This window comes from Lepisosteus platostomus, chromosome 3 (genome assembly GCF_059453375.1).
Source record: "Lepisosteus platostomus isolate fLepPlt1 chromosome 3, fLepPlt1.hap1, whole genome shotgun sequence".
NCBI classification, from domain to species: domain Eukaryota; kingdom Metazoa; phylum Chordata; class Actinopteri; order Semionotiformes; family Lepisosteidae; genus Lepisosteus; species Lepisosteus platostomus.
Window position 1 is genome coordinate 37,901,373 of NC_142613.1, and position 24,324 is coordinate 37,925,696.

The following is a 24,324-nucleotide window of genomic DNA, read 5'->3' on the forward strand; positions in this document are numbered from 1 at the left end:
TTATTTTTAATGAAACACATTGGTGTTTCCACTGCAATGAATTGTCGAATTTTGGTTCTACAACTAAATCCAAGCAAAATGAAGACAACCATTCAGAACTGACAGCTTACTCATCGCTTTTGTCACTGCTGTACGAACAACGGAATACAGGGAATGAATCCTCACTTTTTTACAGCTTTAGCATCTTTGTTATTAGTAATTTCGTGGCGTGTGTTGGTTACTACAACCGTCTGTTCTTCTACGCCGGGTGTTGGTTGATTTTTCAAACAAGTACTGTATGCATGCGTTAGTTGTATTGTTAACCTGGAGTTTATACAATTTTGCAAGAGTGCGCATTTCTAATGGGTAATTTTTTCCACAATTTGCCCATTCAGAGTTTCATACTAACACGAACTTTTGAGAAAAAAAAATGTTAAGAAAACGTTTACGTAGAGGAAGAGTCATACACTGGAAAAGGGAGGTGCTACAGTGTTGCGAGATAGTGATCTGAAGAAACGGGGGAGTGCGGTAGTCTGTGACTGCTTTGCAAAAATAAATTAAATAACCTACAGGATACAGGTAAGCGCCTACATTTATTAACAACTGTTATTGTTTTGTGATCAAGGATGTTATTTGTGAAAAAAGTAACCTTAAGAGCATTGCTCATGTAATGCTACATTGAAGCTTGTCTTGCATACATGTACAGTACATTGCCTTAAATCTTAAAATCTTATAATTAAACTGATATTAGTTTAGACATAATTGATCAAAACTGCCTTTCGTCAGAGAATAGTCGTTTTATTTTTAAAGACGAATTTTATTTAATATCAGTACAGCTTTAGTTATTACACATTTAACTCAGTTTTTTACTACGTATTTAAACTGGGAAAACGGTCAAACAAACGGAAACAGAAGCGTCTGAATAAGACATTACTCCACCTTCACTTACTCCCAAAAGCCATGGTTACTGTTTTTTTTTTCATCCCATCAACAGACATTACTCACAGTTACTCACTACAGTGCTCCCAAAGAAACACATGCCCACGTGTGCCTGTCATTACATTCTGTTTCGCAATAAAAATCTCACAGAATATCTCCACCCTCCCACGCAAACAATCGTCACAATATCACAATTTCAGAAAATGGTGTCAGACCAACGTACTGTAACATTGACGGAACAGAAAATGATTTAGAGAAAAGTTTCTTATCTTCCTAGCTATTAGCCGTAGTGGAGAAATCCTTTCAAATGTACTCTAGACGCAGTTTTTGTCTGTGTTTAATGGGTTGGTAGGAAAACAGTGTGCTTTTTTTCCTAATATACAGCGTGTCCAAAATTTTTACTTCACAGCCTTACACAACTGGCTGCATCAGTTTTTGGACCCCATAAAACTCTTCAAATATGGGATAGAACCCATATCAATCAGTATTGACAAGCAGCACCCACACTGGTGACACATGGAAACCATTTTGCAAGAGCAACCCTACCATAAAGCTGATCAAATTGAACATTTACTTAACAAACTCAATAAATGTTAAATTAAGCTATGCATTGTTGTGCCATCCCAAAGTACCTTGGGTTCTTTAATACCAAAGAAACTTAAGTTTAGTATCACATCTAAAAGATGGGACATACTGTGCTGTAGGAGGGGCCTTGTCACTATACTCTAAAAGCTATAACATTTGGTGAAAATTCATAAGACGTTACACAGTTGTAGAGGCCAGTGGCATGTTGCTGCCATATGGGATTTGGTTGATTTTGTACAGGTCATACAGTAAACCTGGACATGTTTTCTCTCAATGTTGTTCAAGAACCATTTGTGGTTTAAAGAAACATAGCCACCGCAAGCTAATGTCCTGGTGTGGTTAATATGCATACATTTGCAGATTTTGGAGTGCATATCTTCAGTATAATAATAGTGATACAGATTTGTATGAGATCACCAACTGTAAGAAATGTAGGACTGTAGAAAACAAAGAATGGGCATACCAAGACTTCTGAAAGTTGCTGATATTTTGTCCTGTATTCCAAGTTGTAATTAAGTTTTTAATTATAGTTCCATAATGCAGACTGCAGTGTCTAAGGGTAACACTAGTGTAAATCAAATATTGTTGAAGTGGGACATGTATATATCTCACTTATCCAGCATCACAGTATCACCACTTAAGCACAGTGTGAGAGGTGTTGATGGGGTCTGTTAATTTAGCCTCAAACAAAAGTTCCACTAAGATGCCATAAAGCTGACTTGCTTTAGCAGCCCCGGTGGTTTAACGCTACATAATAAAAGACAAGAACAACACCCACAAACAGGATAAACCAGACCAATGTCTGCTGCATATCAAATGACAGAACCTAAAGCAAGACAGTAGGACAGGAAGTAATTACATATAAAAAAAACAGGACATGCACTCAGATTGTGAAACAAACTTTCTCCTGACTGTATATAAGAGCTGGGAAACCCTTGCAGGATTATCTGTTCTGCGGGGCAGACCCAACGCACAATTGTCAATATGCAGAGAGAATGCCTGCTTCAATTGGATGCCGTGATTCAGGGGTGTAAAAATTAAACCACACAGTGCTCACAAAACAAATAAAATTTAACTTTGTTGGAGCTAACACTGTGAATCTTACTGTATACTGTATGCAGTGCAGGGAAGTCTTAACTGCCTTTCCAAATGACTTTAGACTTTCAGTATGTTGCATTCCAGTACCCTAGAGGGGCAGAAAGAGATTATAATTAAAAAAAAAAACAAGAAAACACATCCATTTCATATTACAAAGGCATGGCCTTGAACAGAACTGGAAAAAAGATGAGGTCATCATCTACATATTTAAAAGACTCAAAAGCTTTTTGGAGAGGGTGACGTGTAACGAGGACTGAGCCAATAGCCCCTGTAAGAGGACCCGGGGAAGGGTCATCTCTAACAGGTATTTCCGAAATGAAACACTGAAAATGCTAGAGATTGACCTTAGCAAGATGGCGAACAATGAGACACAGCTGAGACGCATCAGGAACCGGAATATAAGTGGCCCAGAGGCAGTGAACGGGGCGGAAGCCGGTAAGGTGAATGCGTTTCGGAGGAAAAGAGTGGAAAGAGGTGGATGTTAAGGATCGGGCTAACGAACGACTGCAAGGAGAAAAGGTTTATGATTTTGGATTACGGACACTGGTTTAGGATACATCGCGGATTGTCTTTATAAGAACTTTTGGAACTCGGATCGAATCAGGACTAAGGGAACGGATTACGGACTGTATTCGGAAGGCAGGTGTTGGAAGAAACGCCACGGATCGGAGGACAGTAAAGTGTGGTGTAAGTACGACCTTCGTTTACATAAACTATCCCCCGGAGACACCGCAATTGGTGGAGGATGCGGGCAGCTCCCGCTCGGGTTTGAGAATCGAAGAGAGCAAGTTTTTTTTTGTGTGTGTGTGCGGGTTCCGCTTTGCGCGTGTGAAGAAACGCTATGGAAGAATTACTACAGCAGTTGTCCCAGGCCACCCTCGCCCAATTCCAGGCATTACAAGGACAACGAGAAGCTAACGAAGCGCAACTGGAGGCGAACCAAATCCAAAAAGCAACCAACGAACGAATTATAGAGGAGCAAAAATTAATACGCGCAGAGTTGTACAGGTTAAGGGAAGAAATCCGGCAGGCCCCGGTAGCGGGGAGAGGCACCGCTCAGGAAGAACAAATTACGCTAGAAAAGATGACTGAGCTTGATGATGTGGAAGCTTATTTAACCACCTTTGAAAGAACGGCCGCTCGAAATGCATGGCCCAAAGAACAATGGGCTGGGAGAGTAGCCCCTTATTTAATTGGAGAAGCCCAAAAGGCATATTATGATTTAAAAGAAGAAGATGCCGAGAATTATGAGACTCTGAAAAACGAAATATTGGCAAGACTAGGGGTAACCATGGCAATACGAGCAGTCCGGTTCCACAATTGGAGCTACCAGATGAACAAGCCTACGAGGTCTCAGATGTTTGACCTGGTACATCTGGCAAAGAAATGGCTCCAGCCAGAAGAATTAAACCCAGGACAGGTGGTAGAAAGGGTGGTGTTGGATCATTTCGTGAGGAGTCTGCCTGTGCACCTGAAAAGAAAAGTAAGTGAAGGGGATCCCCAGACCCTAGATCAAGCCGTGGACTGGGTGGACAGACACCATGCCACAGAGGCCCTGATTAGGGAGAGAAAAGGGGACTTTCGGAGGGAGGAGAGAAGAAGCCCCAAGAGTCTGGAAACCGAAATAAAGTACCGGCCAATAAAGTATAGTGATTATCGGGAACCTATACAGTTAAAAAAAAACCCTTAGGGGGAAGTCTGACTCAAGGCCCCGGCCATGGGACGAAACCCGGCGATGTTTTAATTGTCAGGAAGAAGGGCATTTAGCCAGCTATTGCACTGGCCTGCCCGAACCCATGCAGGTAGACCCCAGAAATGAAGCCCTATGCAACTACCTTACAGCGGGGGTCCCGACCCGCGAGGATCCCCATCTTACGAAAATCGAGATAGAGGGAGAACCCATCGAGACCTTATTGGACTCTGGCAGTGCGGTGACCCTGGTGACCCCTACAATACTTCCGGGAGGACTAGAGATTCCAAGAACAAAGGGAATACCTATTACTTGCATTCACGGGGACACCAAAGACTATCCGACGGTCGAATTGAGCATCTCTACAGAACAGGGGACCTACCGCTCAACGGTAGGAGTAGTTGAGCAGTTGCCATACCCTGTCATACTGGGACGAGACTGTCCCCATTTCCTCCAGATTTGGAACACGATCCAATCAGCTAGGCCAAGACCCATCCCCTGGCCGGAAGACAGTGGTGACGCCCCTGCCGACGACCCTGATGAGACGGACCCACAAGAAAGCGGAACTGAACTTGGAGCTGAGTTTGGAAATATGGAACTACCGAACTGGGAACCCCCAGAACGTCGGGGTAAGTTTGGGACAGCCCAACTAGAAGATGGGAACTTGAGACATGCGTGGGGACATGTGATGGGGAGTGGTGTACTGATCCTAACACAGTGAGTTACCCATATTTTATGACAAAGAATAATCTCCTTTATCAAGTGCAGCAGAAGGGACAGGAAGAAGTGGAACAACTCCTTATTCCCCGACCTTACCAGATGAAACTCCTCAACTTGGCCCATAGCCACCTCCTGGGTGGGCACCTGGGGGTAAAGAAGACATCCGAGAGACTCCTCTCTAGGTTCTTTTGGCCATGGATCTATAAGGCCATCGAGAAGTACTGTCGGGAATGCCCCGAGTGTCAGAAAAGTGCGCCACAACCTTATTATAGGAACCCTTTGATTCCCCTCCCAATTATTGAAACCCCCTTCGAACGGATTGGGATGGATTTGGTGGGGCCCCTGATCAGAACCACCAAGGGTCACCAATACATTCTAGTAATAGTAGATTATGCTACCAGGTACCCCGAAGCCATTCCGTTGAGAGCTGCCACCGCCAAAAACATAGCTAGAGAGCTAGTACAACTGTTTGCTCGAGTCGGAATTCCTAAAGAGATCCTAACTGATCAAGGAACACCTTTTATGTCGAAAGTCATGCGAGACTTATGTAAGCTGCTGGGTATACAGCAGATCCGAACCTCTGTTTATCACCCTCAAACTGATGGTCTAGTAGAACGTTTTAATAAGACCCTGAAAAGCATGCTTAGGAAGACGATGCAAAAGGATGGAAAAAATTGGGATCAGCTGCTCCAGTATCTCATGTTTGCGGTTCGAGAAGTACCGCAGGCTTTGACTGGATTCTCCCCCTTTGAATTATTATACTCTCGGAAACCACGGGGCCTATTGGACGTGGTCAAAGAATCGTGGGAACATCAACCTTCCCCTTTACAAACTATCATTGAGCATGTGGAACAGATGAGAGAAAGAATAAAGGTTATTGTTCCCTTAGTAAAAGAAAACCTGGAGAAAGCCCAGGCTCAACAACAACAAATTTATAATAGGGGAGCAGTTGCGAGGGAATTTCAGATTGGGGACAGAGTACTGGTGCTAGTTCCAACCCCAGAGTGTAAATTCTTGGCATCCTGGCAGGGGCCTTATGAAGTGGTGGAAAAGGTGGGGCCAGTCAACTATAAGGTCAAGCAACATGACAGAAGACGGCAGCATCCAATCTACCACGTCAGTTTGCTGAAAAAATGGCATGGCACCGAAGTTCTGCTCACCTACTTTTCCCCAGACCCACTGGAAGAAGAAACGGGTGCGGTAGCCGTGGGAGACCTGGCTCCGGCACAAAAACAGGAACTACAAGAATTCCTGTCCCAAAACAAAGATGTTTTTTCCCGGACACCTGGTCGAACCCACCTTATACAACATAAGATCGTCACGGAACCGGGGAAAAACGTAAGGCTACCCCCGTATCGAGTACCAGAAGCTAAAAAGAAACTGATTAAAGAAGAGGTGGGTAAAATGCTGGAGATGGGAATAATCGAGGAATCCCATAGTGAGTGGGCTACTTGGATGACGTTGTAATCCATAGCATGACCTGGGAACAACATCTATATCACCTGGAAGCAGTGACTGGAGCGTTGCGAGCAGCAGGATTAACGGCCAACCCAAATAAATGTTGTCTGGGGGCTAGGGAAGCCAATTACCTGGGTTATACGATCGGGAGAGGATTGATCATGCCCCAAGATCAGAAGGTACAATTAATCAAGAACTGGCCCAAACCAGCTACCAAGAAGCAAATTCGAACGTTTGTGGGACTAGCAAGTTACTATCGGTGTTTCATCCCAGGGTTTGCAGCCATGGCCGCCCCTCTACACGATCTGACGAAGATGAGCTGTCCGGAGAAAATAAAATGGACCGACGTGGAAGAGAGGGCTTTCCAAGACTTCTCTCACTTCTCAACCCGTCTTACAGGTACCAGACTTCAGTAAGCCTTTCATGGTACAAACTGATGCTTCAGACATTGGGATTGGAGCCATACTGTCACAGGAGATTGAAGGACTAGAGCATCCTATTCTCTATATCAGCCGTAAGTTGAATCCGGCCGAAAAACACTATTCCACGATAGAGAAAGAATGTCTAGCAATCAAATGGGCCCTAGACTATTTGAAATATTATTTATTGGGAAGACGATTTATATTATACACAGATCATGCGCCGTTAACATGGATGTTGCAAAATATGGATAAAAACGATCGAATTACGCGATGGGGTCTTAGTCTGCAAAGATTTCAATTTCAGACGGTCTATAGACCGGGAAGGAAACAAGGAAATGTAGACGCCCTCTCCCGAATGCACTGTTTGTTTTTTTCTAGATCGCCCGAGGTCGGGGCTGATCTCAGGGGGAGGGAATGTAAGAGGACCCGGGGAAGGGTCATCTCTAACAGGTATTTCCGAAATGAAACACTGAAAATGCTAGAGATTGACCTTAGCAAGATGGCGAACAACGAGACACAGCTGAGACGCATCAGGAACCGGAATATAAGTGGCCCAGAGGCAGTGAACGGGGCGGAAGCCGGTAAGGTGAATGCGTTTCGGAGGAAAAGAGTGGAAAGAGGTGGATGTTAAGGATCGGGCTAACGAACGACTGCAAGGAGAAAAGGTTTATGATTTTGGATTACGGACACTGGTTTAGGATACATCGCGGATTGTCTTTATTACGAACTTTTGGAACTCGGAACGAATCAGGACTAAGGGAACGGATTACGGACTGTATTCGGAAGGCAGGTGTTGGAAGAAACGCCACGGATCGGAGGACAGTAAAGTGTGGTTTAAGTACGACCTTCGTTTACATAAACTATCCCCCGGAGACACCATACCCCTTAAACAGGTCAATACAAAAAGGGCAAGTGAGCATCACTAATAAGTTCTGGTGGGTAAGAAGCTTACACCCGAAGAAGGCTCCACAACAGAAATGTTGTGTTTTCTTTCTTCTCTTTTTAGCATGGAATAAACCTATTACTTATTCCTAATGAGTTGTTGCCTGGTCAAACCAATGACCAACTTTAACATTTTTAACCAAATTTATTTAAATCTGATCCCAAATCAGGTAATACCTATAGATCTTCCCAATCGTACAGTTCTAAGATTTGATCTGTGTGTGTTAAAGGGTTCATTTTAAAACTGGTTAAGCTCTTTGCGTGCTGAAGTCATTTATAAATCCAGTAATACAGTAAAATTCTCTCATTTATTGATTTACTGTATATGTTTTGAGTGTGTTTGCTGTATTTGGTGATTTAATATTCTTATTATAGGGTTTTGAAACTTTTTTTTCCCATTCATTGTTATTTCTCTCTACCTTTATAGATAGGGGAAGTTCCTTTTTGTATGTCTGTAACTGTTGCTACATTATCTCTCTTGCTCTGTCCCCCTGCTCCCTGATTAGCAAACACATTTGTTAACCATCACAGGACCATAAACCCTGCTGAGCCTGCAGTTCTGCTTCCTTGTCTCTCCTTCCTCACTAGCATACACAGCTAGGGCAAAGAGGAGAGGATCGCTGCAATATCATGAATGGTCGTTCACTATGTGTGTTCACTCAATGGAAATGAAAGCTTTGCTTCCGATTACATAACATCTGGGTTATTCATGTGCCTCTCTCTTCTAAGCATGATGATTGTGGTAACATAGAAGGATGTTCTCAGTTATAAAAACTCAATAATATTAAAACTTGGTAAAATCTTAAAATATTTCATAACTTCACTAATCTGTGCTTTGACATCCTTCATCCCTACATAGTGAAATGTTTTCTCACCTTTTAGCGAAACAAAGGCAGAGAGACAAAATGTGTAACTACAATATGGAGGACTTAACAAGCACTATCAGGTGCAAGGTTCCCCATTAAGAAAGCCTTCCTTATTTTGAGGTTGGTCATATAAGCCTTTAACCCACGTGATTGCACCTTAGTATGCAGCACAGCATCAGAACAAACTGAAAGCATACATTCCTTTGAAAGAAAGGATAACATTTCAACCAGGATGAGATCTAATTGGTGCTAAAAAGTCAGATAAAATTCACAAAGGATGCTGTTAACGCCAGCAGGTTCCATCATGTTTTGATCCTCATACTTTAGCTCATTACGCTTGCCTCAGAAAACCAAAACAGTTGTCAAGTGAAGAGGCTTTGTACACTTTTCCTGATGAAACTGAGTTCTATGATTTAGAGTAAATATGGCCTTCATCTGCCTGTCTTCTGATAGGAATGCCCTTTGTGCCAATCTAATGGCAGGAATATCGGCAAAATATTAATTGCTAGTTTCTGAGGTAGTAATTGGCTGAGAGAACTGTCATTAAAATAATAATAATTCTACCATATATTAGGTACTGTATAATAGTTTATGAAAGCATGAAAATCAGCAGCCATAACTAACTCGACATGATCCTTAAGGAATTTGGCCAAAAGATAAATGTACTAGAGGCATAAACTTAAAACCATTTTTGTAAACTGATATATTACTTTTTTACATATTCTCAACCTCTTCCTTTGCAGCACTCACTTTGTGCAGTAGTGTGTGGTTAATCTCCTTCGTAGTTGGCTAGAGACGTGACTGGTACTTAAAACCATGAAGCCCAGCCCAGAGGTTATATTAACATCTCATTTGGTGAGGAAAAAATATTAATAAAAGCATATCATTCTTCCAAATGAAAAAGTGTTTCACATCAGGGGAAATATTATGAAAAATAGTTAAGTGAGAGTTCAGTTCCCAGTGCAGATTACCTGTATTGATACCATCCTATATGACTAAAAGCTGGGTGTTAAGAAATGTGGTGAAAAAAAAACGTGTTATAGTGACCTGTTAGGCTGATTTTGTCTATGTGCAGTGTTACAAGAACAGGATGCTGCAAGCAACCTTAGTATCCTTGACAAAATGACTCTCTGATCAATTTGACTGTACAAGCCGTTCAGATCACATGAACTTCTTTGTTTCTTGTGGGAACTGTATGGTACAACAGGAGAGAAGGTACTCCTGCTTCCCTCAGTGATTTCCTCATTCCAGCAAAGGCACATCTCTGGGACATTGCTGGGTTGAGACTCAAAACAAAACAACACAGCAAACCCTTACATGAGTGAATATAGACAGATTGTCATTACAGTTTTCTTTCTAAAGCAATTATCTATCGGTTTATGGGAGAATTCTTGAAGATAAACACAGGGCATGTCAGGGCCTCCAGAAGAATGATATATACAGTATATATTTATTCTTTACATCCTCTCCATACCCTTCCATTATGCCAGATTTTGATACCACACATTGTTTAAGAATCTAGCTGGATTGTTGCATTATTTTCTATGTGGTAAACCCACCATACCAGTGGTTCTCAATCCTGCTTTTCATTCCAACGGGGTCTTAATAACAGGTGCTTCATTTATGAAAGTGATTGAAGTGCTTGCTTGCAATTATTTCTGCCCTCATGTCTTTTAAACATGTAGTTCCTGGTTTCAGAAATGACCTACTGTAGATAAATGACATGGTTTAAAAAACCTCCAGCATACAGGACATTGTGCAGTCTTCCTTAAATCCCTGCTTAAGACTGTGTTCTTAATAAGCAACCACTTTATGATGAACAGAAATAAGCATTGACTTGGTTGTATTTCAGCCAACACACCTGAATGAGTGGAATTTGGAAACTGATACAGAGTTAATACCAATTGCGAACTCCTTAAGGCAGCATCTTAGTTGACAGTATAATTCTAAAACATTACATTAATGTTCTCATACTGCATCTAAATTTTCTTTGGGGGGCAGCACAGTGGCACAACTGTTAGCATTGCTGCCTTGCAGCACTGGGGTCCTGGGTTCAATTCTGGATGTGGGGTGTTGTCTGTTTGGAACTTTTATATTCTCCCTGTGTTTGTGCGGGTTTTCTTCTGTTTTCTCTGATTTCCTTTTACAATCCAAAGAAATACTGGTAGGTTTGTCAGCTTCCAGTGTAGGTACTGTATGTACAGTACAAACCTATTTGTGTTTGTGCTAGTCTCTTTTAAGAATGATAAACCCGCCCACAGTACTCTAGAGGTTATCTGATTTTGACTTTAGTAGTTGAGGAGAGGGATTGCAACTGCTCTGTCCTCTACCAACAAAATATTAATAGAATGGAGATCCTGCAGGCAGCCAAACGTCAGAACTGGGGCAGAATCTGGCATTCGGAGAACGAGATTTCTACTTTAATCCCAACTACAGGACTGAAGCCAATGATTTAATCTGAACCTTGTTCAAGTGAAATTGATGCAGTGAAAATAAAATGAACCCATTTGGGAGCACTTGTTTCCCACCGCCAGACTTGTTTAACTTATTTGGACACATAGTACTTATCAGTGTTCTGTGGCTCAGAGGGGTAGGCTTGGTTTGTTTATTTGTCAAATTCCTTTAGTATGCTACCTGTTGACTTAATTGGGTGTGGCACATTGGAAATAAAGAGTTTCAGTCCTGTTTGTATTGGATTATTCCACTCTAACAAGTGCAGAAAATGTTCGACCCTGGTGTGGAAATCCCTTCCAGCTTTACCTTGCCAAGTTGAAGATCATCCATGACAGCCAGTCATCTGTCTGATCAGCATGGAATATGTTAGAGGAATGATTAGCTTCAGAGATACAGAAAGAAAATGTATTTTAGTGGACCTTCTGTTTTATTGTTAGATACTGGATCAGGTGTCAGCAACCTATGGCATGCACACCTGAAGGAGGCTCCACAGCCGAAACATTGTGCTTCTTCTCTTTTAAGCATGGAACAGACCTTTACTTGCTCCTAGTTAAGAAACTAGTCAGGTTTGCACATGATTTCAAATTTAAATCACCAAGCACTGTAGAAAAGAAATATAAAAAGGACTTAGATAAAATTCAAGATTGGCAAAACACTTGATATTACTTAATATAGATACAGTAAGTGCAGGGTTTTGCATGCAGGTAGTAAAATATAAATGAATAATGCAACCCTGAGCAGGAGGTTACTTATGAAAAGGGCTGTGTACTGTATTTATATTGACATATTATTTCTATTTTCTAGATAACGTAACAAAATGCTAGGATATAGGATGTGAAGAAAGCTCCACTCCTGAAACATTTTTTTTTCTTCTCTTTTGAGCATGGTATCAACCTTCACATGTTCCTTTGCAGCCAACACATGCTGATGTGGCTACCTACTTGAAATAATTTCTTAACCATACCAGGATCCAGATTTATATTATTGATGTAAATTGAGAAGAGCAGGGTTCCTAGTACAGATCATGGTGGTACTCTAATAATTGAAGAAACCAGGTTTTAGTACTCACTTCTTATCTGTATCATCTTCTTTCTATTTAATAACCAAATCTCATGCCAAACACATACATTTCCCCTTAATGTCTACCACCTGCAATTTGTGAATTAATCATTTATGAAGAACTTTATTAAAAGACAGCTGAAGATCTATATACACCATATAATATGTACTGTGTTTATCCATTACTGTTTGTTTCTTGTTCTGGTCAGGCAATACTTACCTTTTCTAAATCCATGTTGACTATTTCCTAGGATCATATTTCCATAGTTTAGTACTAATAATTGTTTCTTTAACTTTACATGTAAAAGATGTCCTATGTATTGATATATTTATATATACACTGTAATTAGTTGATTAAGTTGATGCAGTCCCTGGGCACTGTCCCCATATTAAACAGCTGTTGAAAGAGGTGTATCAATGACTTCTGAATAATATCTCCAGATTCCTTGTATACAGATGGTAAGATCCCATACTCAAAATACGTCTGTGTTTGCAAATACTTCAGTATTTACTGTAATACAGGACTTTAGCCATGAGCCATGTTGTTGTCACTGGTGAGCATGTGAGTAAAATACCTGTTTAATACATCAGCCATTTCCCTTTCATTGTCTAGAGGTTTTGCATTTCTGTCTTAGGTATATTTTACTTTATCCTTGCCAGTTGTTTTGCTGTTGTAGAACTGAAATTACTTTTTATTATTTACTTTAGCCTCCATTGGAATATTCTTTTCCATTTCCCTCTTGGCCCTTCTAATATTCCTTTTACCTGGACATGAAATTCATTTTACACTTTTTCTTTTACTGAATCCTTTTTTTAAAATAATTTTATTAAAGGTTTTCCTTCCCTGTTTTCCCTAATTAATATGTTGAACCAATTGGGTTACTAGCTTTGTATACATTAATTGTTTGGGATAAATAAATTCTGTTAGGAATTACTTAAATATGTGAGAGAGGGTGACTTTACTTTTATTTTTAATCCAGGACTACCTTGCACTGATTACTTCCCATGTGCTTGTAAATGATTATAATGTTTTGCAAATAACTTTGTATGTATGTGGGTCTTGATGACAGAGAATGGTGTAAAAGATATTCATTTTTGCATATAGAAACAAATGATACACTATATATATTTTTGCTTTCAAAGCAGATTAAAATTAAATGGCATTGTGTATGATGGTGTGGGGTTCAGAATTAATAACAGCCTGGTAGTGGACCCTGTTAGTGTTAGTGGGTTAACTAGTTAGTTCAATTTAGTACAATTCCTATTGACAATGAAAAACATCTCTCAGTGTCTGCAGCAGTTGCTTTAACTTTGAAATGAGGAGGCGTTCACAAAACCATATTGTTAAAAGCATTAAAAGCGCCATTTAAAGCACAGGAATTTTGAGAAATTAAGTATTTTTGTGTACACCAAAAGCAAAGTCATAACTGTTAACAATGGATTTCTTTCTAAAAATACAATACTGCTACATGTGGCAGACAGAACTGCTACAGTCAGAATATCCATGAGATGACCACCTTTTACAGGCATTTGACGTGTTTGTTTAACTGTAGATTGACTGAGAAACAGGTAAATGATTCAGCTTGATAACTGTTTATCTGCAGAACAAATTGTTATATCTGTGTGGCCTAAAAGTCCTTATGCCGAAACACATCTTAAATGTATTCTGTTGCATTTAATTATGTTAATATGTAATACGTAAACAACATGGCTTTCTTGTACATAATGACTTTAATACATGTCAAGTATATTGTTAGTATACAATCTAAGTAAATTCTCATGTTTACACTATTTACAACACCTATGTCCATACATATTTCTCAGGAATTTTTTGCACTTTATAAAAGATATAATAAAAATCATGACAGTGTTGCCAGATACTTTTTTTATCATCAAAAACCTTTCCTTCTTCTCAGCCTGTGAGCTTGTTGTTTGCGGATATCATTTAGTTTTGTATCATTTGTGTTTCAGTTGAAGGTCCTTATAAATTATTATTTTTTATCTTTCCCGCTATTGGGTCCCCATTTTGTCAGGGCCAGATGAAGTGAGGAGTGAGTGGAAATGATCATGACAGAGGCAGTCATTTAGGTGGTGGATTTGCCTTGCAGTTCTGTTCACTTTAATTATTGTTTATCAAATGTCTGGTGAGCATGTACTGTATTTTCATCGGAAACATAAAAAAATATATTTTCAACAGGTTACAAAGACGTCATGCTGTTCAAATAATGTGGTCAGTACTGACACACAGCATACAAGAGAAGCTAATTACTATCAGTATGGGGAAACATTTTGTTTTTTTGCTTAATATTCTTTAGAATTATTGCTTTCTCATAATCGTATAGTTAATTATTACAAGATCAGGAGCCATATGGTGTGTTATAATAGCTTGTGAGTTATTTACTCCCAATCTGTTCTAATTATACTTGTGTTGAGGTCTCACTGGTTTGAACAAACATAATACAATACATACAATACAATCAGTACAGTGAGGGGTGCACGAAAAGAGTTACTCACAGTCCGGACACACAAAGAACAAACTAGACCAGAACAGTACGCAGAAAAATCGTATTGCACATACAGTATGAATATAAATATAGATGTAAATATAGATATAAATATAAATATAAATGTATTGCACGGGTCCCTGGCATATATAGCACAAAAAACGGTTGTAAACAGGAAAAGAAAAAGAACAGATGTAGCAGTTTACTGTTCAGTCCAGAAACAGATTTACAATGTTTTAAGTGAAACTCCATGATTACAGTAAGATTGGAAAGCATTATGTATTGGTTTTAATTGTTCAGTTTATAGATTCTGTGTTTTCTAGTTGTTTAAGGTTTTAAATCTGCTTTAGTTATCAAACCTCTTGTATATTCTAGATATTTTACTTTCTGACCATTTTGGCATAGAAGACTGCAAAGTTGTACGTGAGGAAATAAATATAGTGATTGCACCGGTGTACATGTGTATACCGAATGCTTAATGTTTCAGACTCATCACTTTGTTTTCTGCTTTTAAGCTTTTTAAGAGCAGGGTACAATGTAGTACAGTATATACTGTAGTTTTCATTTTTTATAAAAAGTAAAATCCTAAACAGAAACACCATATTATTTGAGAACAGAAAAGAGAAAAGCATATACTGTACAAAAAAAAAAGAGAAAACAGCAGGTGACATGAACCAAATAGAGTATGTATGAGGTTTATAATAATAGATAATGTATTATGACACAGTACTTGTTTGTTCAGTTGAATATTTTTTCATTGCTACCCTTTACTAATTCCAGTAGGTCCAGGAATCTTTCAGACAATGCTGCTCTCTGGAAAACTTCAAAAGCATTAAAAAAAAAATTCAAAAGCATATATTCATGCTGTCTACAATAAATTCTAAATGTATTACAAAAAGCTAAATTTGCAGTACTTTAAGAAAGAAATTTTGCAAATACATTTGCAAATGATTATTTGTGAACGTGAGTAAAGATTTAGGATTGATTTCTCTGAAACCATTTATCTGTACATATGTGTTTCACCAGAGCTGTCTTGTTTTTGTTTTTGTAGGAACACAATGTGGAGCCAAAATATTTTTATCATATTCTTGATAATAAGAAGAATCTCATCGTGTCAAATCATCAATCAAATTGCTTTTTGTCAGTCACAGTCTCTAAACTGGGTTCCATATTTGCCCTCTAATGTTGTTGCAGTTGACCTGAGTTTGAACTATATAATGGAAGTGAATGACACTTCTTTCCTACACCTTGAGCTCCTGCAGAATTTGGATCTCGGAATGCAAAAAACACAGTTTCTGAGGATAAAGAAAAATGCTTTTAGGAATTTATCAAACCTAGTTTTTCTACACTTAGGAAGTAACAGAAATCTTGTTTTGGACCCAGATGCATTTGTTGGATTGTTTAATTTAAAACGGCTTAATCTAATATATAATGGGCTTTCTGCATCAATTTTAGAGGATGAGTACCTGCGACCTTTGGTGTCACTTGAAGTCATATACCTCAACAGTAATGTTATTGAGAGAGTCCAACCTAATCTCTTCTTTCGCAATTTGACAAATTTAAAGGAGGTCGTATTGAAGCTGAATAAAATCAAAACTATATGTGAAAACGATTTGCTGGGGTTTCGCGGTAAATTTTTCAGCTTATTTGACCTCTCCTCCAACCACCTTGAACACATGAACGCAATTGATTTTGACTGGAAAACATGTGGGAACCCTTTTAAAAATGTGTCTCTTGAAGTCCTTGACTTATCTTTGAATTCGCTCAACACTGACAGAACACGGCTCTTATTCAGAGCATTAGGAGGGACAATAATTCATCATGTTATCTTAAGTCAGAATATAATGGGTAGGTCTTTTGGATATAACAAAAATAAAGATCCTAATAATGAAACTTTTGAAGGTATTAAAAACAGTTCTGTGAGATCTCTAAAGTTGTCCAGAAATTTTATTTTTTCACTAGAACCATTCGTATTTGCTCCTTTTAAGGAGCTCAAAGAGATAACATTAGCTGTCAATAAAATCAACCAGATTAAGAAAGATGCATTTTCTGGACTTCAAAACTTAAAATCGCTGAATCTCTCAAATAATCTAATAGGTGAGGTATTTTCATATACGTTTGAAGGTCTTCACAGTATCACTGAAATTGACTTGTCAAACAACCACATTGGTGTCATTCAACACAATTCTTTCACTGGACTTTTCAGTTTACAGACTTTGAACCTTCGGGGAAATGCAATTAAAAAACTGCATGAGTTTGCACCGATTCCTAAATTGGAAAATGTTCTGCTGGGTGACAATAAAATTCAGTCTTCATATGGTCTTTCTACATTCGCCCAGAACTCTATATTTGTTGACTTATCAGAAAATCGACTAAGAGATCTAGGCGTGTTCAATGATTTGATGAATTTTCCAAATGTTCAGTTTATTTTACTTCGACATAATAAGCTTTCAGGCTGTGCTAGTAATTCTGTCGTTCCGAAGGAAAACAATTTACTATACCTGGACCTGGAGGACAACATGTTGCAATTAATTTGGGAAAAAAACATTTGCTTAGATATGTTTGACAATCTAAACAAACTTAACAGACTCAGATTAAACCAAAATTTTCTACAGTTTCTCCCAGAAGCTATTTTTAAGGGGTTAACCACCTTGAATTCACTGGATCTTTCCCTCAACTTGCTTACCCATCTCCCTAATAATGTTTTCCCTGAAAGTCTGAAGGTTCTTAATTTATCTGGAAATATTCTTGGCTCACCTAACCCAGACCTCTTCAGTTCACTTAGTCTCATTGATCTTGGAAGGAACCCATACGTTTGTGATTGTAATTTAAAAGAGTATCTTCTGTGGATAAATCAGACAAATGTCACATTCTTCAGCCATGTAGAGGATATGGTTTGTTACTTCCCAAATGAGCTCTTGGGCGTTCGTCTACTTGATCTAAATACTGAATCTTGCGTTGAGGAAGACCAAAGGCTAATTCTGAAATTAAGGCTTTCAGCTTTCATCAGCAGTGTAACAATTATCATATTAATAATGATGTCCACTATTACTTTTATTCATTTCAGAGGACTCTGCTTTGTAATTTACAAGAAGATAATCGCTAGCGTGCAAGGATCTCCTAGTGTTGCGTTTAGAGACAGTTACAAATATGATGCTTATTTGTGCTTTAGCAGCAGTGACTTCAAGTGGGTGAAGACCGCTCTTCTTAAAAGACTGGATGCTCGGTTTTCAGAAAAGAATCTCTTCCGTTTTTGTCTTGAAGCTCGAGACTTTATTCCTGGAGAGGATCACATCACTAATATACGGAATGCCATCTGGTGCAGCAAGAAAACAGTCTGCATTGTGACAAAAGAATTCCTGAAGGATGGGTGGTGCATTGAGGCCTTTAATATGGCCCAAACTAGGCTGTTCACTGAACTGCAGGATGTACTCATCATGGTTGTTGTTGGAAGGCTTCCTCAGTTCAAGTTAATGAAATGTGACCCAATCAGAACCTTCATCAAAAGCAGGCATTGTTTGCACTGGCCAGAAGATTTTCAAGACATCGATTGGTTTTATGAGAAGCTTGCACAGAACATTTTGAAAGAAGAGAAGAGTAAAAAGCAGACTGATGTTCTACTTCAGAATATCGGAGTGCAAAGCTAGAAGTCAGTCATAACTGAAATGTTAAAGATCACATTTTGACAGTACAGTATTTGTGTTGGAGTATTAACTGCTGTTTTACAGGAATAGTGATATATTATGGAGCGTGACAACTGTATGTTAAGATTAGACTCATTTAAGATGATTTTATAATTATTTTTTTACACCATGAACATTGTACCATTACTTTCAATGTATTGTTTGGCAGCAAAAATGGTCTTTTACAGTTTTCTCTTTTACTGCCTAGAAATGGAGGCTTGTTTTGTATTTCATCTCTAATCTTACAGGGTGTGGGATGGACTGGAAGATAAATACAGTTCTCCTCCTGGGGGAAGTTCTTCAGACCATTCTTGGATTTAAGTTTTTCTGTTTTTAATTTGTTTCTTCTAAATGTTTTGATGATTACATTGTTTTATTTATGAAGAGTGCATTTTTTGTAGAATTTAGATTCTGTAAAGATACTAAACCACAGAAAGTATTTTCTATTAATATGGTCAATGACTTTTTACATTACCCTTTTAAGTGCTTAATATCTAATGATAATGTTTCTTTATTAGCTATACAATTTCTTATTGTATACAATTTCTACCTATATATACCTATACAATTTCTTGCATTAGCAATTTGTTTTTTCGCATACCCCAGCTTTTCTCCATGAGACATAGACAGAGAGAGAAGCTTGGGGTCAGAGCGCAGGGTCAGCCATTGTATGGCACCCCTGGAGCAGTTGGGGTTAAGGGCCTTGCTCAGGGGCCCAACAGAGTAGGATTCCTCTGCCGGCCGCGGGATTTGAACTGGCAACCTTCCAGTCACAGATCCTTAGCCACAGAGCCACTGCTCTGCCCCAATCTACACACCATATCTGTGGTGTATGGGTCTTAATTATAGCAATTAATGAACAGCAAAGAACTCCTTAAGAATGAGTACAGATGGACTAAAACAATTGCAAAAAGGTTAGTGTATCTTTCTTTTAACGATTGCAGATGGTATCATAAAAAACCTTCTCATTTTTAATTAATTTTTAATAATTTTCTAAGTTCCAATATGATGAAGACATAATTCCTTGGAGTTTGTTCAGCCAGAGTCCTGGGAGCTAATCAGTTCCATTAGTTTGGCAAATCCAGTGGAAACCTCTCTTTTCCTGCTTAATAAACTGTATAACAGTTGCTCACCACAGTGATTGTCAATGAAGCCCCTATATCCCAGCTTAATAGAAAGGTTCCAAGCTTTCCAGACCTCCTGACCACACTCTTCTAGTAGTGACTGATAGTCTTAATTCTCTCATGAGTGTCCTCCCATGGCATCTCCACCAACATTATTTGTTTGGGTCAGCTGAAGTACAGTGCAAAGTATGGCTTAAAGTAGTCATTATAGTTACAATGGGGAGCCTCCTTCTGCGACCCACATTCCATATTGTCTTGAGCCTACAGTTCTGTCCTGCCTTCACATAATGAATGTAGGCCCTATTTTCCTTTACTGTTTCTTTATTGTTTCGTTCTCCTGGTTGCCCTTTTTTACATTAAATTATGGGCATAATGCCACAGAATATGTCCATTCACAGTGCCATCTTTCAGGTTGTGTTCATAGTTGACTAGACTTCCACATGCTCTACAGCTGCATTCCAGAAAAAATAGCCTTTTTGTAAATGAGTAGGGATTTGCTGTACATCACTAAAAAAGTGATTTTCCGACTATCCCTTTCTCAGTTTTGATTTGACAAGAGAACCCTTTCTTTTGCCCATTCCAGCACATCGTCCATAATTTTTAATAGTTTTATATGATGTGGTCAGCTGGTTTTCTTCCTCTGCTTGACATACTTCCCTCTCTATTTTGGTCTCTGCATTTTCAGATGCTTCCCCTGCTGCAGCTTTCAGTTTGTGATCAGAACTGTCTCCGGGGCTCCCGAGTGGCTCAATTAGTAAAGTCACTTGACTCTGTGATCAGAGGTTTCAGCCTGAGGCAGGTGACTTGACGACTGTGACCACAGCCCGCCAAGTGGAGCCATACAATTTGTTGAGCACTACATTAGGTAGAGTAGGATTAGTAGGATATAGTAGGATTGGCCTCCTGGGTGCTTGCAGGCATATGGTACTATCAGTGAATCCAATTGGCAATAAACATCTGCAATGGAGCAGTGCTTCCTGTGACGTTTTAAAAAATGGAGGGTTTGAAGGTGGACTAGTTGGCCTACATTACAAAAATTACAAAGTGGAAGTGGGGTCACATGAATGCACAGCTCTTGGGTCCGGGGTCCAGCCTGAGGCACCTCCTTTATGGAAGTAATGCCTCCCCGGGAATGCCTTACGTGGGTTGTCATCTGGTGTTTCAGTTTTCTCTCACAGTCCAAAGACACGTGGTTCAGTTTAACTGGCATCTTTTAATTGTCCCTGTGAATGTGTGTGTTCCCTAGAGCAGATCAGTGTTCAGGGATGTTATCTGCCTTGTGCTCTGTCTTCAGGGTTAATGTTAATAATAAGAATAATAATATAAATAATTAATTACACTTAGATACTGTAGCACTTTTCTGGACACTCCTCTCAAAGTACTTTACAGGTAATGGGGACTCCCCTCCACCACCACCAATGTGCAGCACCCGCCTGGATGATGCAACGGCAGCCACAGCGCGCACGTATGCTCAACACACAAGAGCTATCAGTGTGGAAGAGAACAGAGTGATGAAGCCAATTCAGAGAGATGGGGATAATTAGGATTATTATAAGGCAATGATTGGTAAAGACCAAACACCCCTACTCTTTTCAAGAAACACCCTGGGATTTTTAATTACTACAGAGAGACAGGAACTCTGTTTTACATCTCATCTGAAAGACTGCACCTTTTTACAGTATAGTGTCCCCATTACTATACTGGGACATTAGGACCCACACAGGCCACAGGGTGAGCACACCCTACTAGCCCCACTAACACCTCTTCCAGCAGCAACCTTACCTTCCAGGTACTGACCAGGCTCACACATGCCTAGCTTCAGTGGGTTGTTAGTTGTGGGTTGCAGAGTGATATGGCTGCTGGCAAGGTTAGGCTCCGGCTCACAATTCTCTTGTATAATCAGCGATTCTTGTGAACAGAAAGTGGAAATAAAGTTCCATAATATATTGCTGTTAAATTGAATTAATATGAAATACGCTTAGTCATCACTGTTCCAGGTCAATTACCTAAGTTTAGGGGGTGCAAATATTTATTTTTGCAATTGAACAGATACTGTATTTGAATATGGGTGAACAAAAGCTTAAGACTGTTTTAAGATTATCAACGCTGAGTATAAATAAAAATAATATTAATATAATAATAAAAAAATAATATGTATGCTAATTAAATTATGCCAATGCAGTATACACTACTATAATGCTATATACACATTGCACCACTAGAGGGAGATCTTATGTAATAAACTGGAAATGTAGAAAAGATGTGTTCTCTTAAGACTTTAAACGAGTGGCTTTTCTTCAGGCTTTTAATTAATTTATGGTATGTATCTTGATATTAAATCTAATGTACATTTTTAACAAATGCATATTAAGCTATATTATATATTATAGCTTTGCTAGGTTTAGCAATGCTAGTTTATTTCCAAACACATTTGAAAATGTTTTTATTACTCAAGAGCTGGATGATTGAAGCAGAGCATCATTTAACCAGTGGCTTGGTTTAGCTGTTTAGACATCATGGAATGTATCACACTGTACCTTTTAGGGTTACATTTAAAAAGTATGGAGTTCTTAGTTTTATTCTGGAACTTATATTTCATAAACCAAGTCTTAAGTGTGCTTTCCAATGAGATTTTTTTTCTAAACAGGATGTCATAAAGCTGAATAAAACTTCCTGTTTGGAGCAGCAGCTACTTCATATGGAATCATTTTGTCTAGTTTACTTAGACTTTCAAAGGCTTATGCCCAACTGAAGAGAAAAACAAAAGCAAATTACTTTTAAAAAGAGCATCTGTAACAATAGAAATTATATTAATTCGCAAACTGTAACAATGTTGTTGTTTTTTTTTTCAAATAAATGGTGGGGAGTGTAATGTGAGCCTTTTCTCTTTCATTCTGTAGCTTGATGAATTTGAGCTTAAATAGTTTAACTTTATGCTTAACCTAATTGTCCTCTAATTTTGGAATTTCTGCTTTTAAATTAATCTTTTCCTCTGCTTCCTACTGAAAGATCCCCAATCAATGTTCCTCCTTATGTCATCACCTTTCCTAAAACAAGTTTTCAGTTTGATGCCTAATTAGACTACATAGCCCAAGAGGTCTCTCCAGGAGTCTATTTTGTTGAGTTCTGTGACTTATCCTCCCTAGCCCGAAGGAAGAACTGAATTAGCCTGTCAGTCAACCCTGCTCTCTACACATAACTTTCTTAAAGCTGTTATGTTGTCCTAATAGTCCAATCTAGGACGTGTTTAAAAATATCACACATATGCAGACTAGAGAATCATTTTCCAGGCCAACAGCCTTTTTAGCAGATTCAAATTTGGAACACAAATCAATGTAAGAGACAGCCAAATTTCTCACATTCTACAGCTTTTCAGCCACAGTGATGTGAAATACCTGCTCTGCATTACCTTCCTTGTATGTACTGTAACTGAGGTATTATTCACACTGTTTTAAATTCCTCACTGGTGATGTCTGATAAATAAAATGGGGCACATGAGTAAAATCACAACTTCATTATATTTATTAAATCTGTATTATATACAATATGTAACATGTATATAGAATATGTGGGATGATATTGCACAAGTGCTTTCTATGCAAACCAGTCTGTAACGATAAAATAATAACCTTTGTAAGGATCCTGTATCTCGCTGAGAAAACAAACATTCCTAGAATCCCACAAAAATAGGCATTGTCACAATTAACATATATGGAGTGAAAGTAGTCACTGAAATTTACCTGCCCTAAATATTGGGGTTAAAAGATTCAATTGTTTCTTCTGGATTACATGGCCACCACTACTTTCAAGCTTTCTTTAGCGAGTTTATAACTGCCGTTAAAGACTGGTTCAAAGACACAGTGAAGTGTTATAAGGACATTGGACTTTGGTGTGAAATTCAACAGAGCATTTCTTTACTCGTTATCTCATGATTTAACAAGAGTACAAAATGTGTTGCCTAGTTTCTAGTCTTAAAAATGCAATTCAACTTCTCATGGTAAAATACAGGCTACCTTGAACTTGACCACTGTGTATACAAAATACATATAGGCCAATCTTTTGTGAGGCTAATAATTCCATAAAACTAGGTGTTAACTTCAGAATAAAAGAGATTCTCTTGTCTCTGTTCTCTGTTCTCTGTGGGGATCTCTCATTGTATTTTACATTTGCAAATCACTTTACCATCTACTGTTTTGGTTTTCTTTTTCAATAATAAAAACCAAACTGCCTGTTTATGCTACACCAGTATTCATATATTCCAGTAAACCATATAAAACATGGAGACAGAATATTCTTATTGCTTGCATTAATGGGTTTAATTCATGTCAAAGCCACTAAGTTTAAAACGCTATGCTATGCTAGCTATGAGGATTGTGTCAGCAATGACTGTGTTATAGCAGAATCATATGAGAGACATGAAGAGGGAAGGAAAGAGAGTGTCCAAGCAGACAAAATGTGTCCCAAACTCATGGCTGTATGAGCCAAAGTGTCCATGGAGACAGTTGTATTTTTCCAGAAGTGACCACATGTTAAGAAAACACCACAAAGAACAGCTCTTTTCCCAATGTCTTGACAGATCAAGGTTGCAAGAACAGACAAAATGCAGAGTCTCATGTCACAGAAACCTTCATCACTTGAGAAAAAGCACCTGTTTTTGCTTGCAGTGTGCATTCAGTCCCACATGAGGTCTAGCAACCCAACCGGATGTCTGCAGTTTTTTACATTAAAGACTCTGCAGATACTTAATGTAAGTGCATTGTATTAATCTCTAATTGTACTCATAACATATGCAGAAAAGAAT

At 38.7% G+C, this 24,324-nt stretch overlaps 1 protein-coding gene across 2 annotated transcripts; it reads left to right on the plus strand.

Annotated features, from left to right (window-relative positions):
- Window positions 1-53: 53 nt before the first annotated feature.
- Window positions 54-22,211, plus strand: LOC148674852 (toll-like receptor 5). 2 transcript variants are annotated; one of them, XM_088625548.1, is made up of 3 exons: window positions 54-558; window positions 15,768-16,564; window positions 17,784-17,948. In XM_088625548.1, the coding sequence occupies exons 2-3, from the start codon at window positions 15,775-15,777 to the stop codon at window positions 17,798-17,800; spliced, it is 807 nt and encodes a 268-aa protein (XP_088481674.1). In that variant the 5' UTR covers window positions 54-558; window positions 15,768-15,774; the 3' UTR covers window positions 17,801-17,948. The 2 variants fall into 2 exon arrangements, with proteins under 2 accessions (XP_088481674.1, XP_088481673.1); XM_088625547.1 differs by having other exon boundaries at window positions 227-558; window positions 15,768-22,211.
- The last annotated feature ends 2,113 nt before the right edge of the window (window positions 22,212-24,324 follow it).

Excerpts from the sequence above, each read along its gene's own strand:
- LOC148674852 (XM_088625547.1), top strand. The coding sequence starts at position 15,775 with ATGTGGAGCCAAAATATTTTTATCATATTCTTGATAATAAGAAGAATC.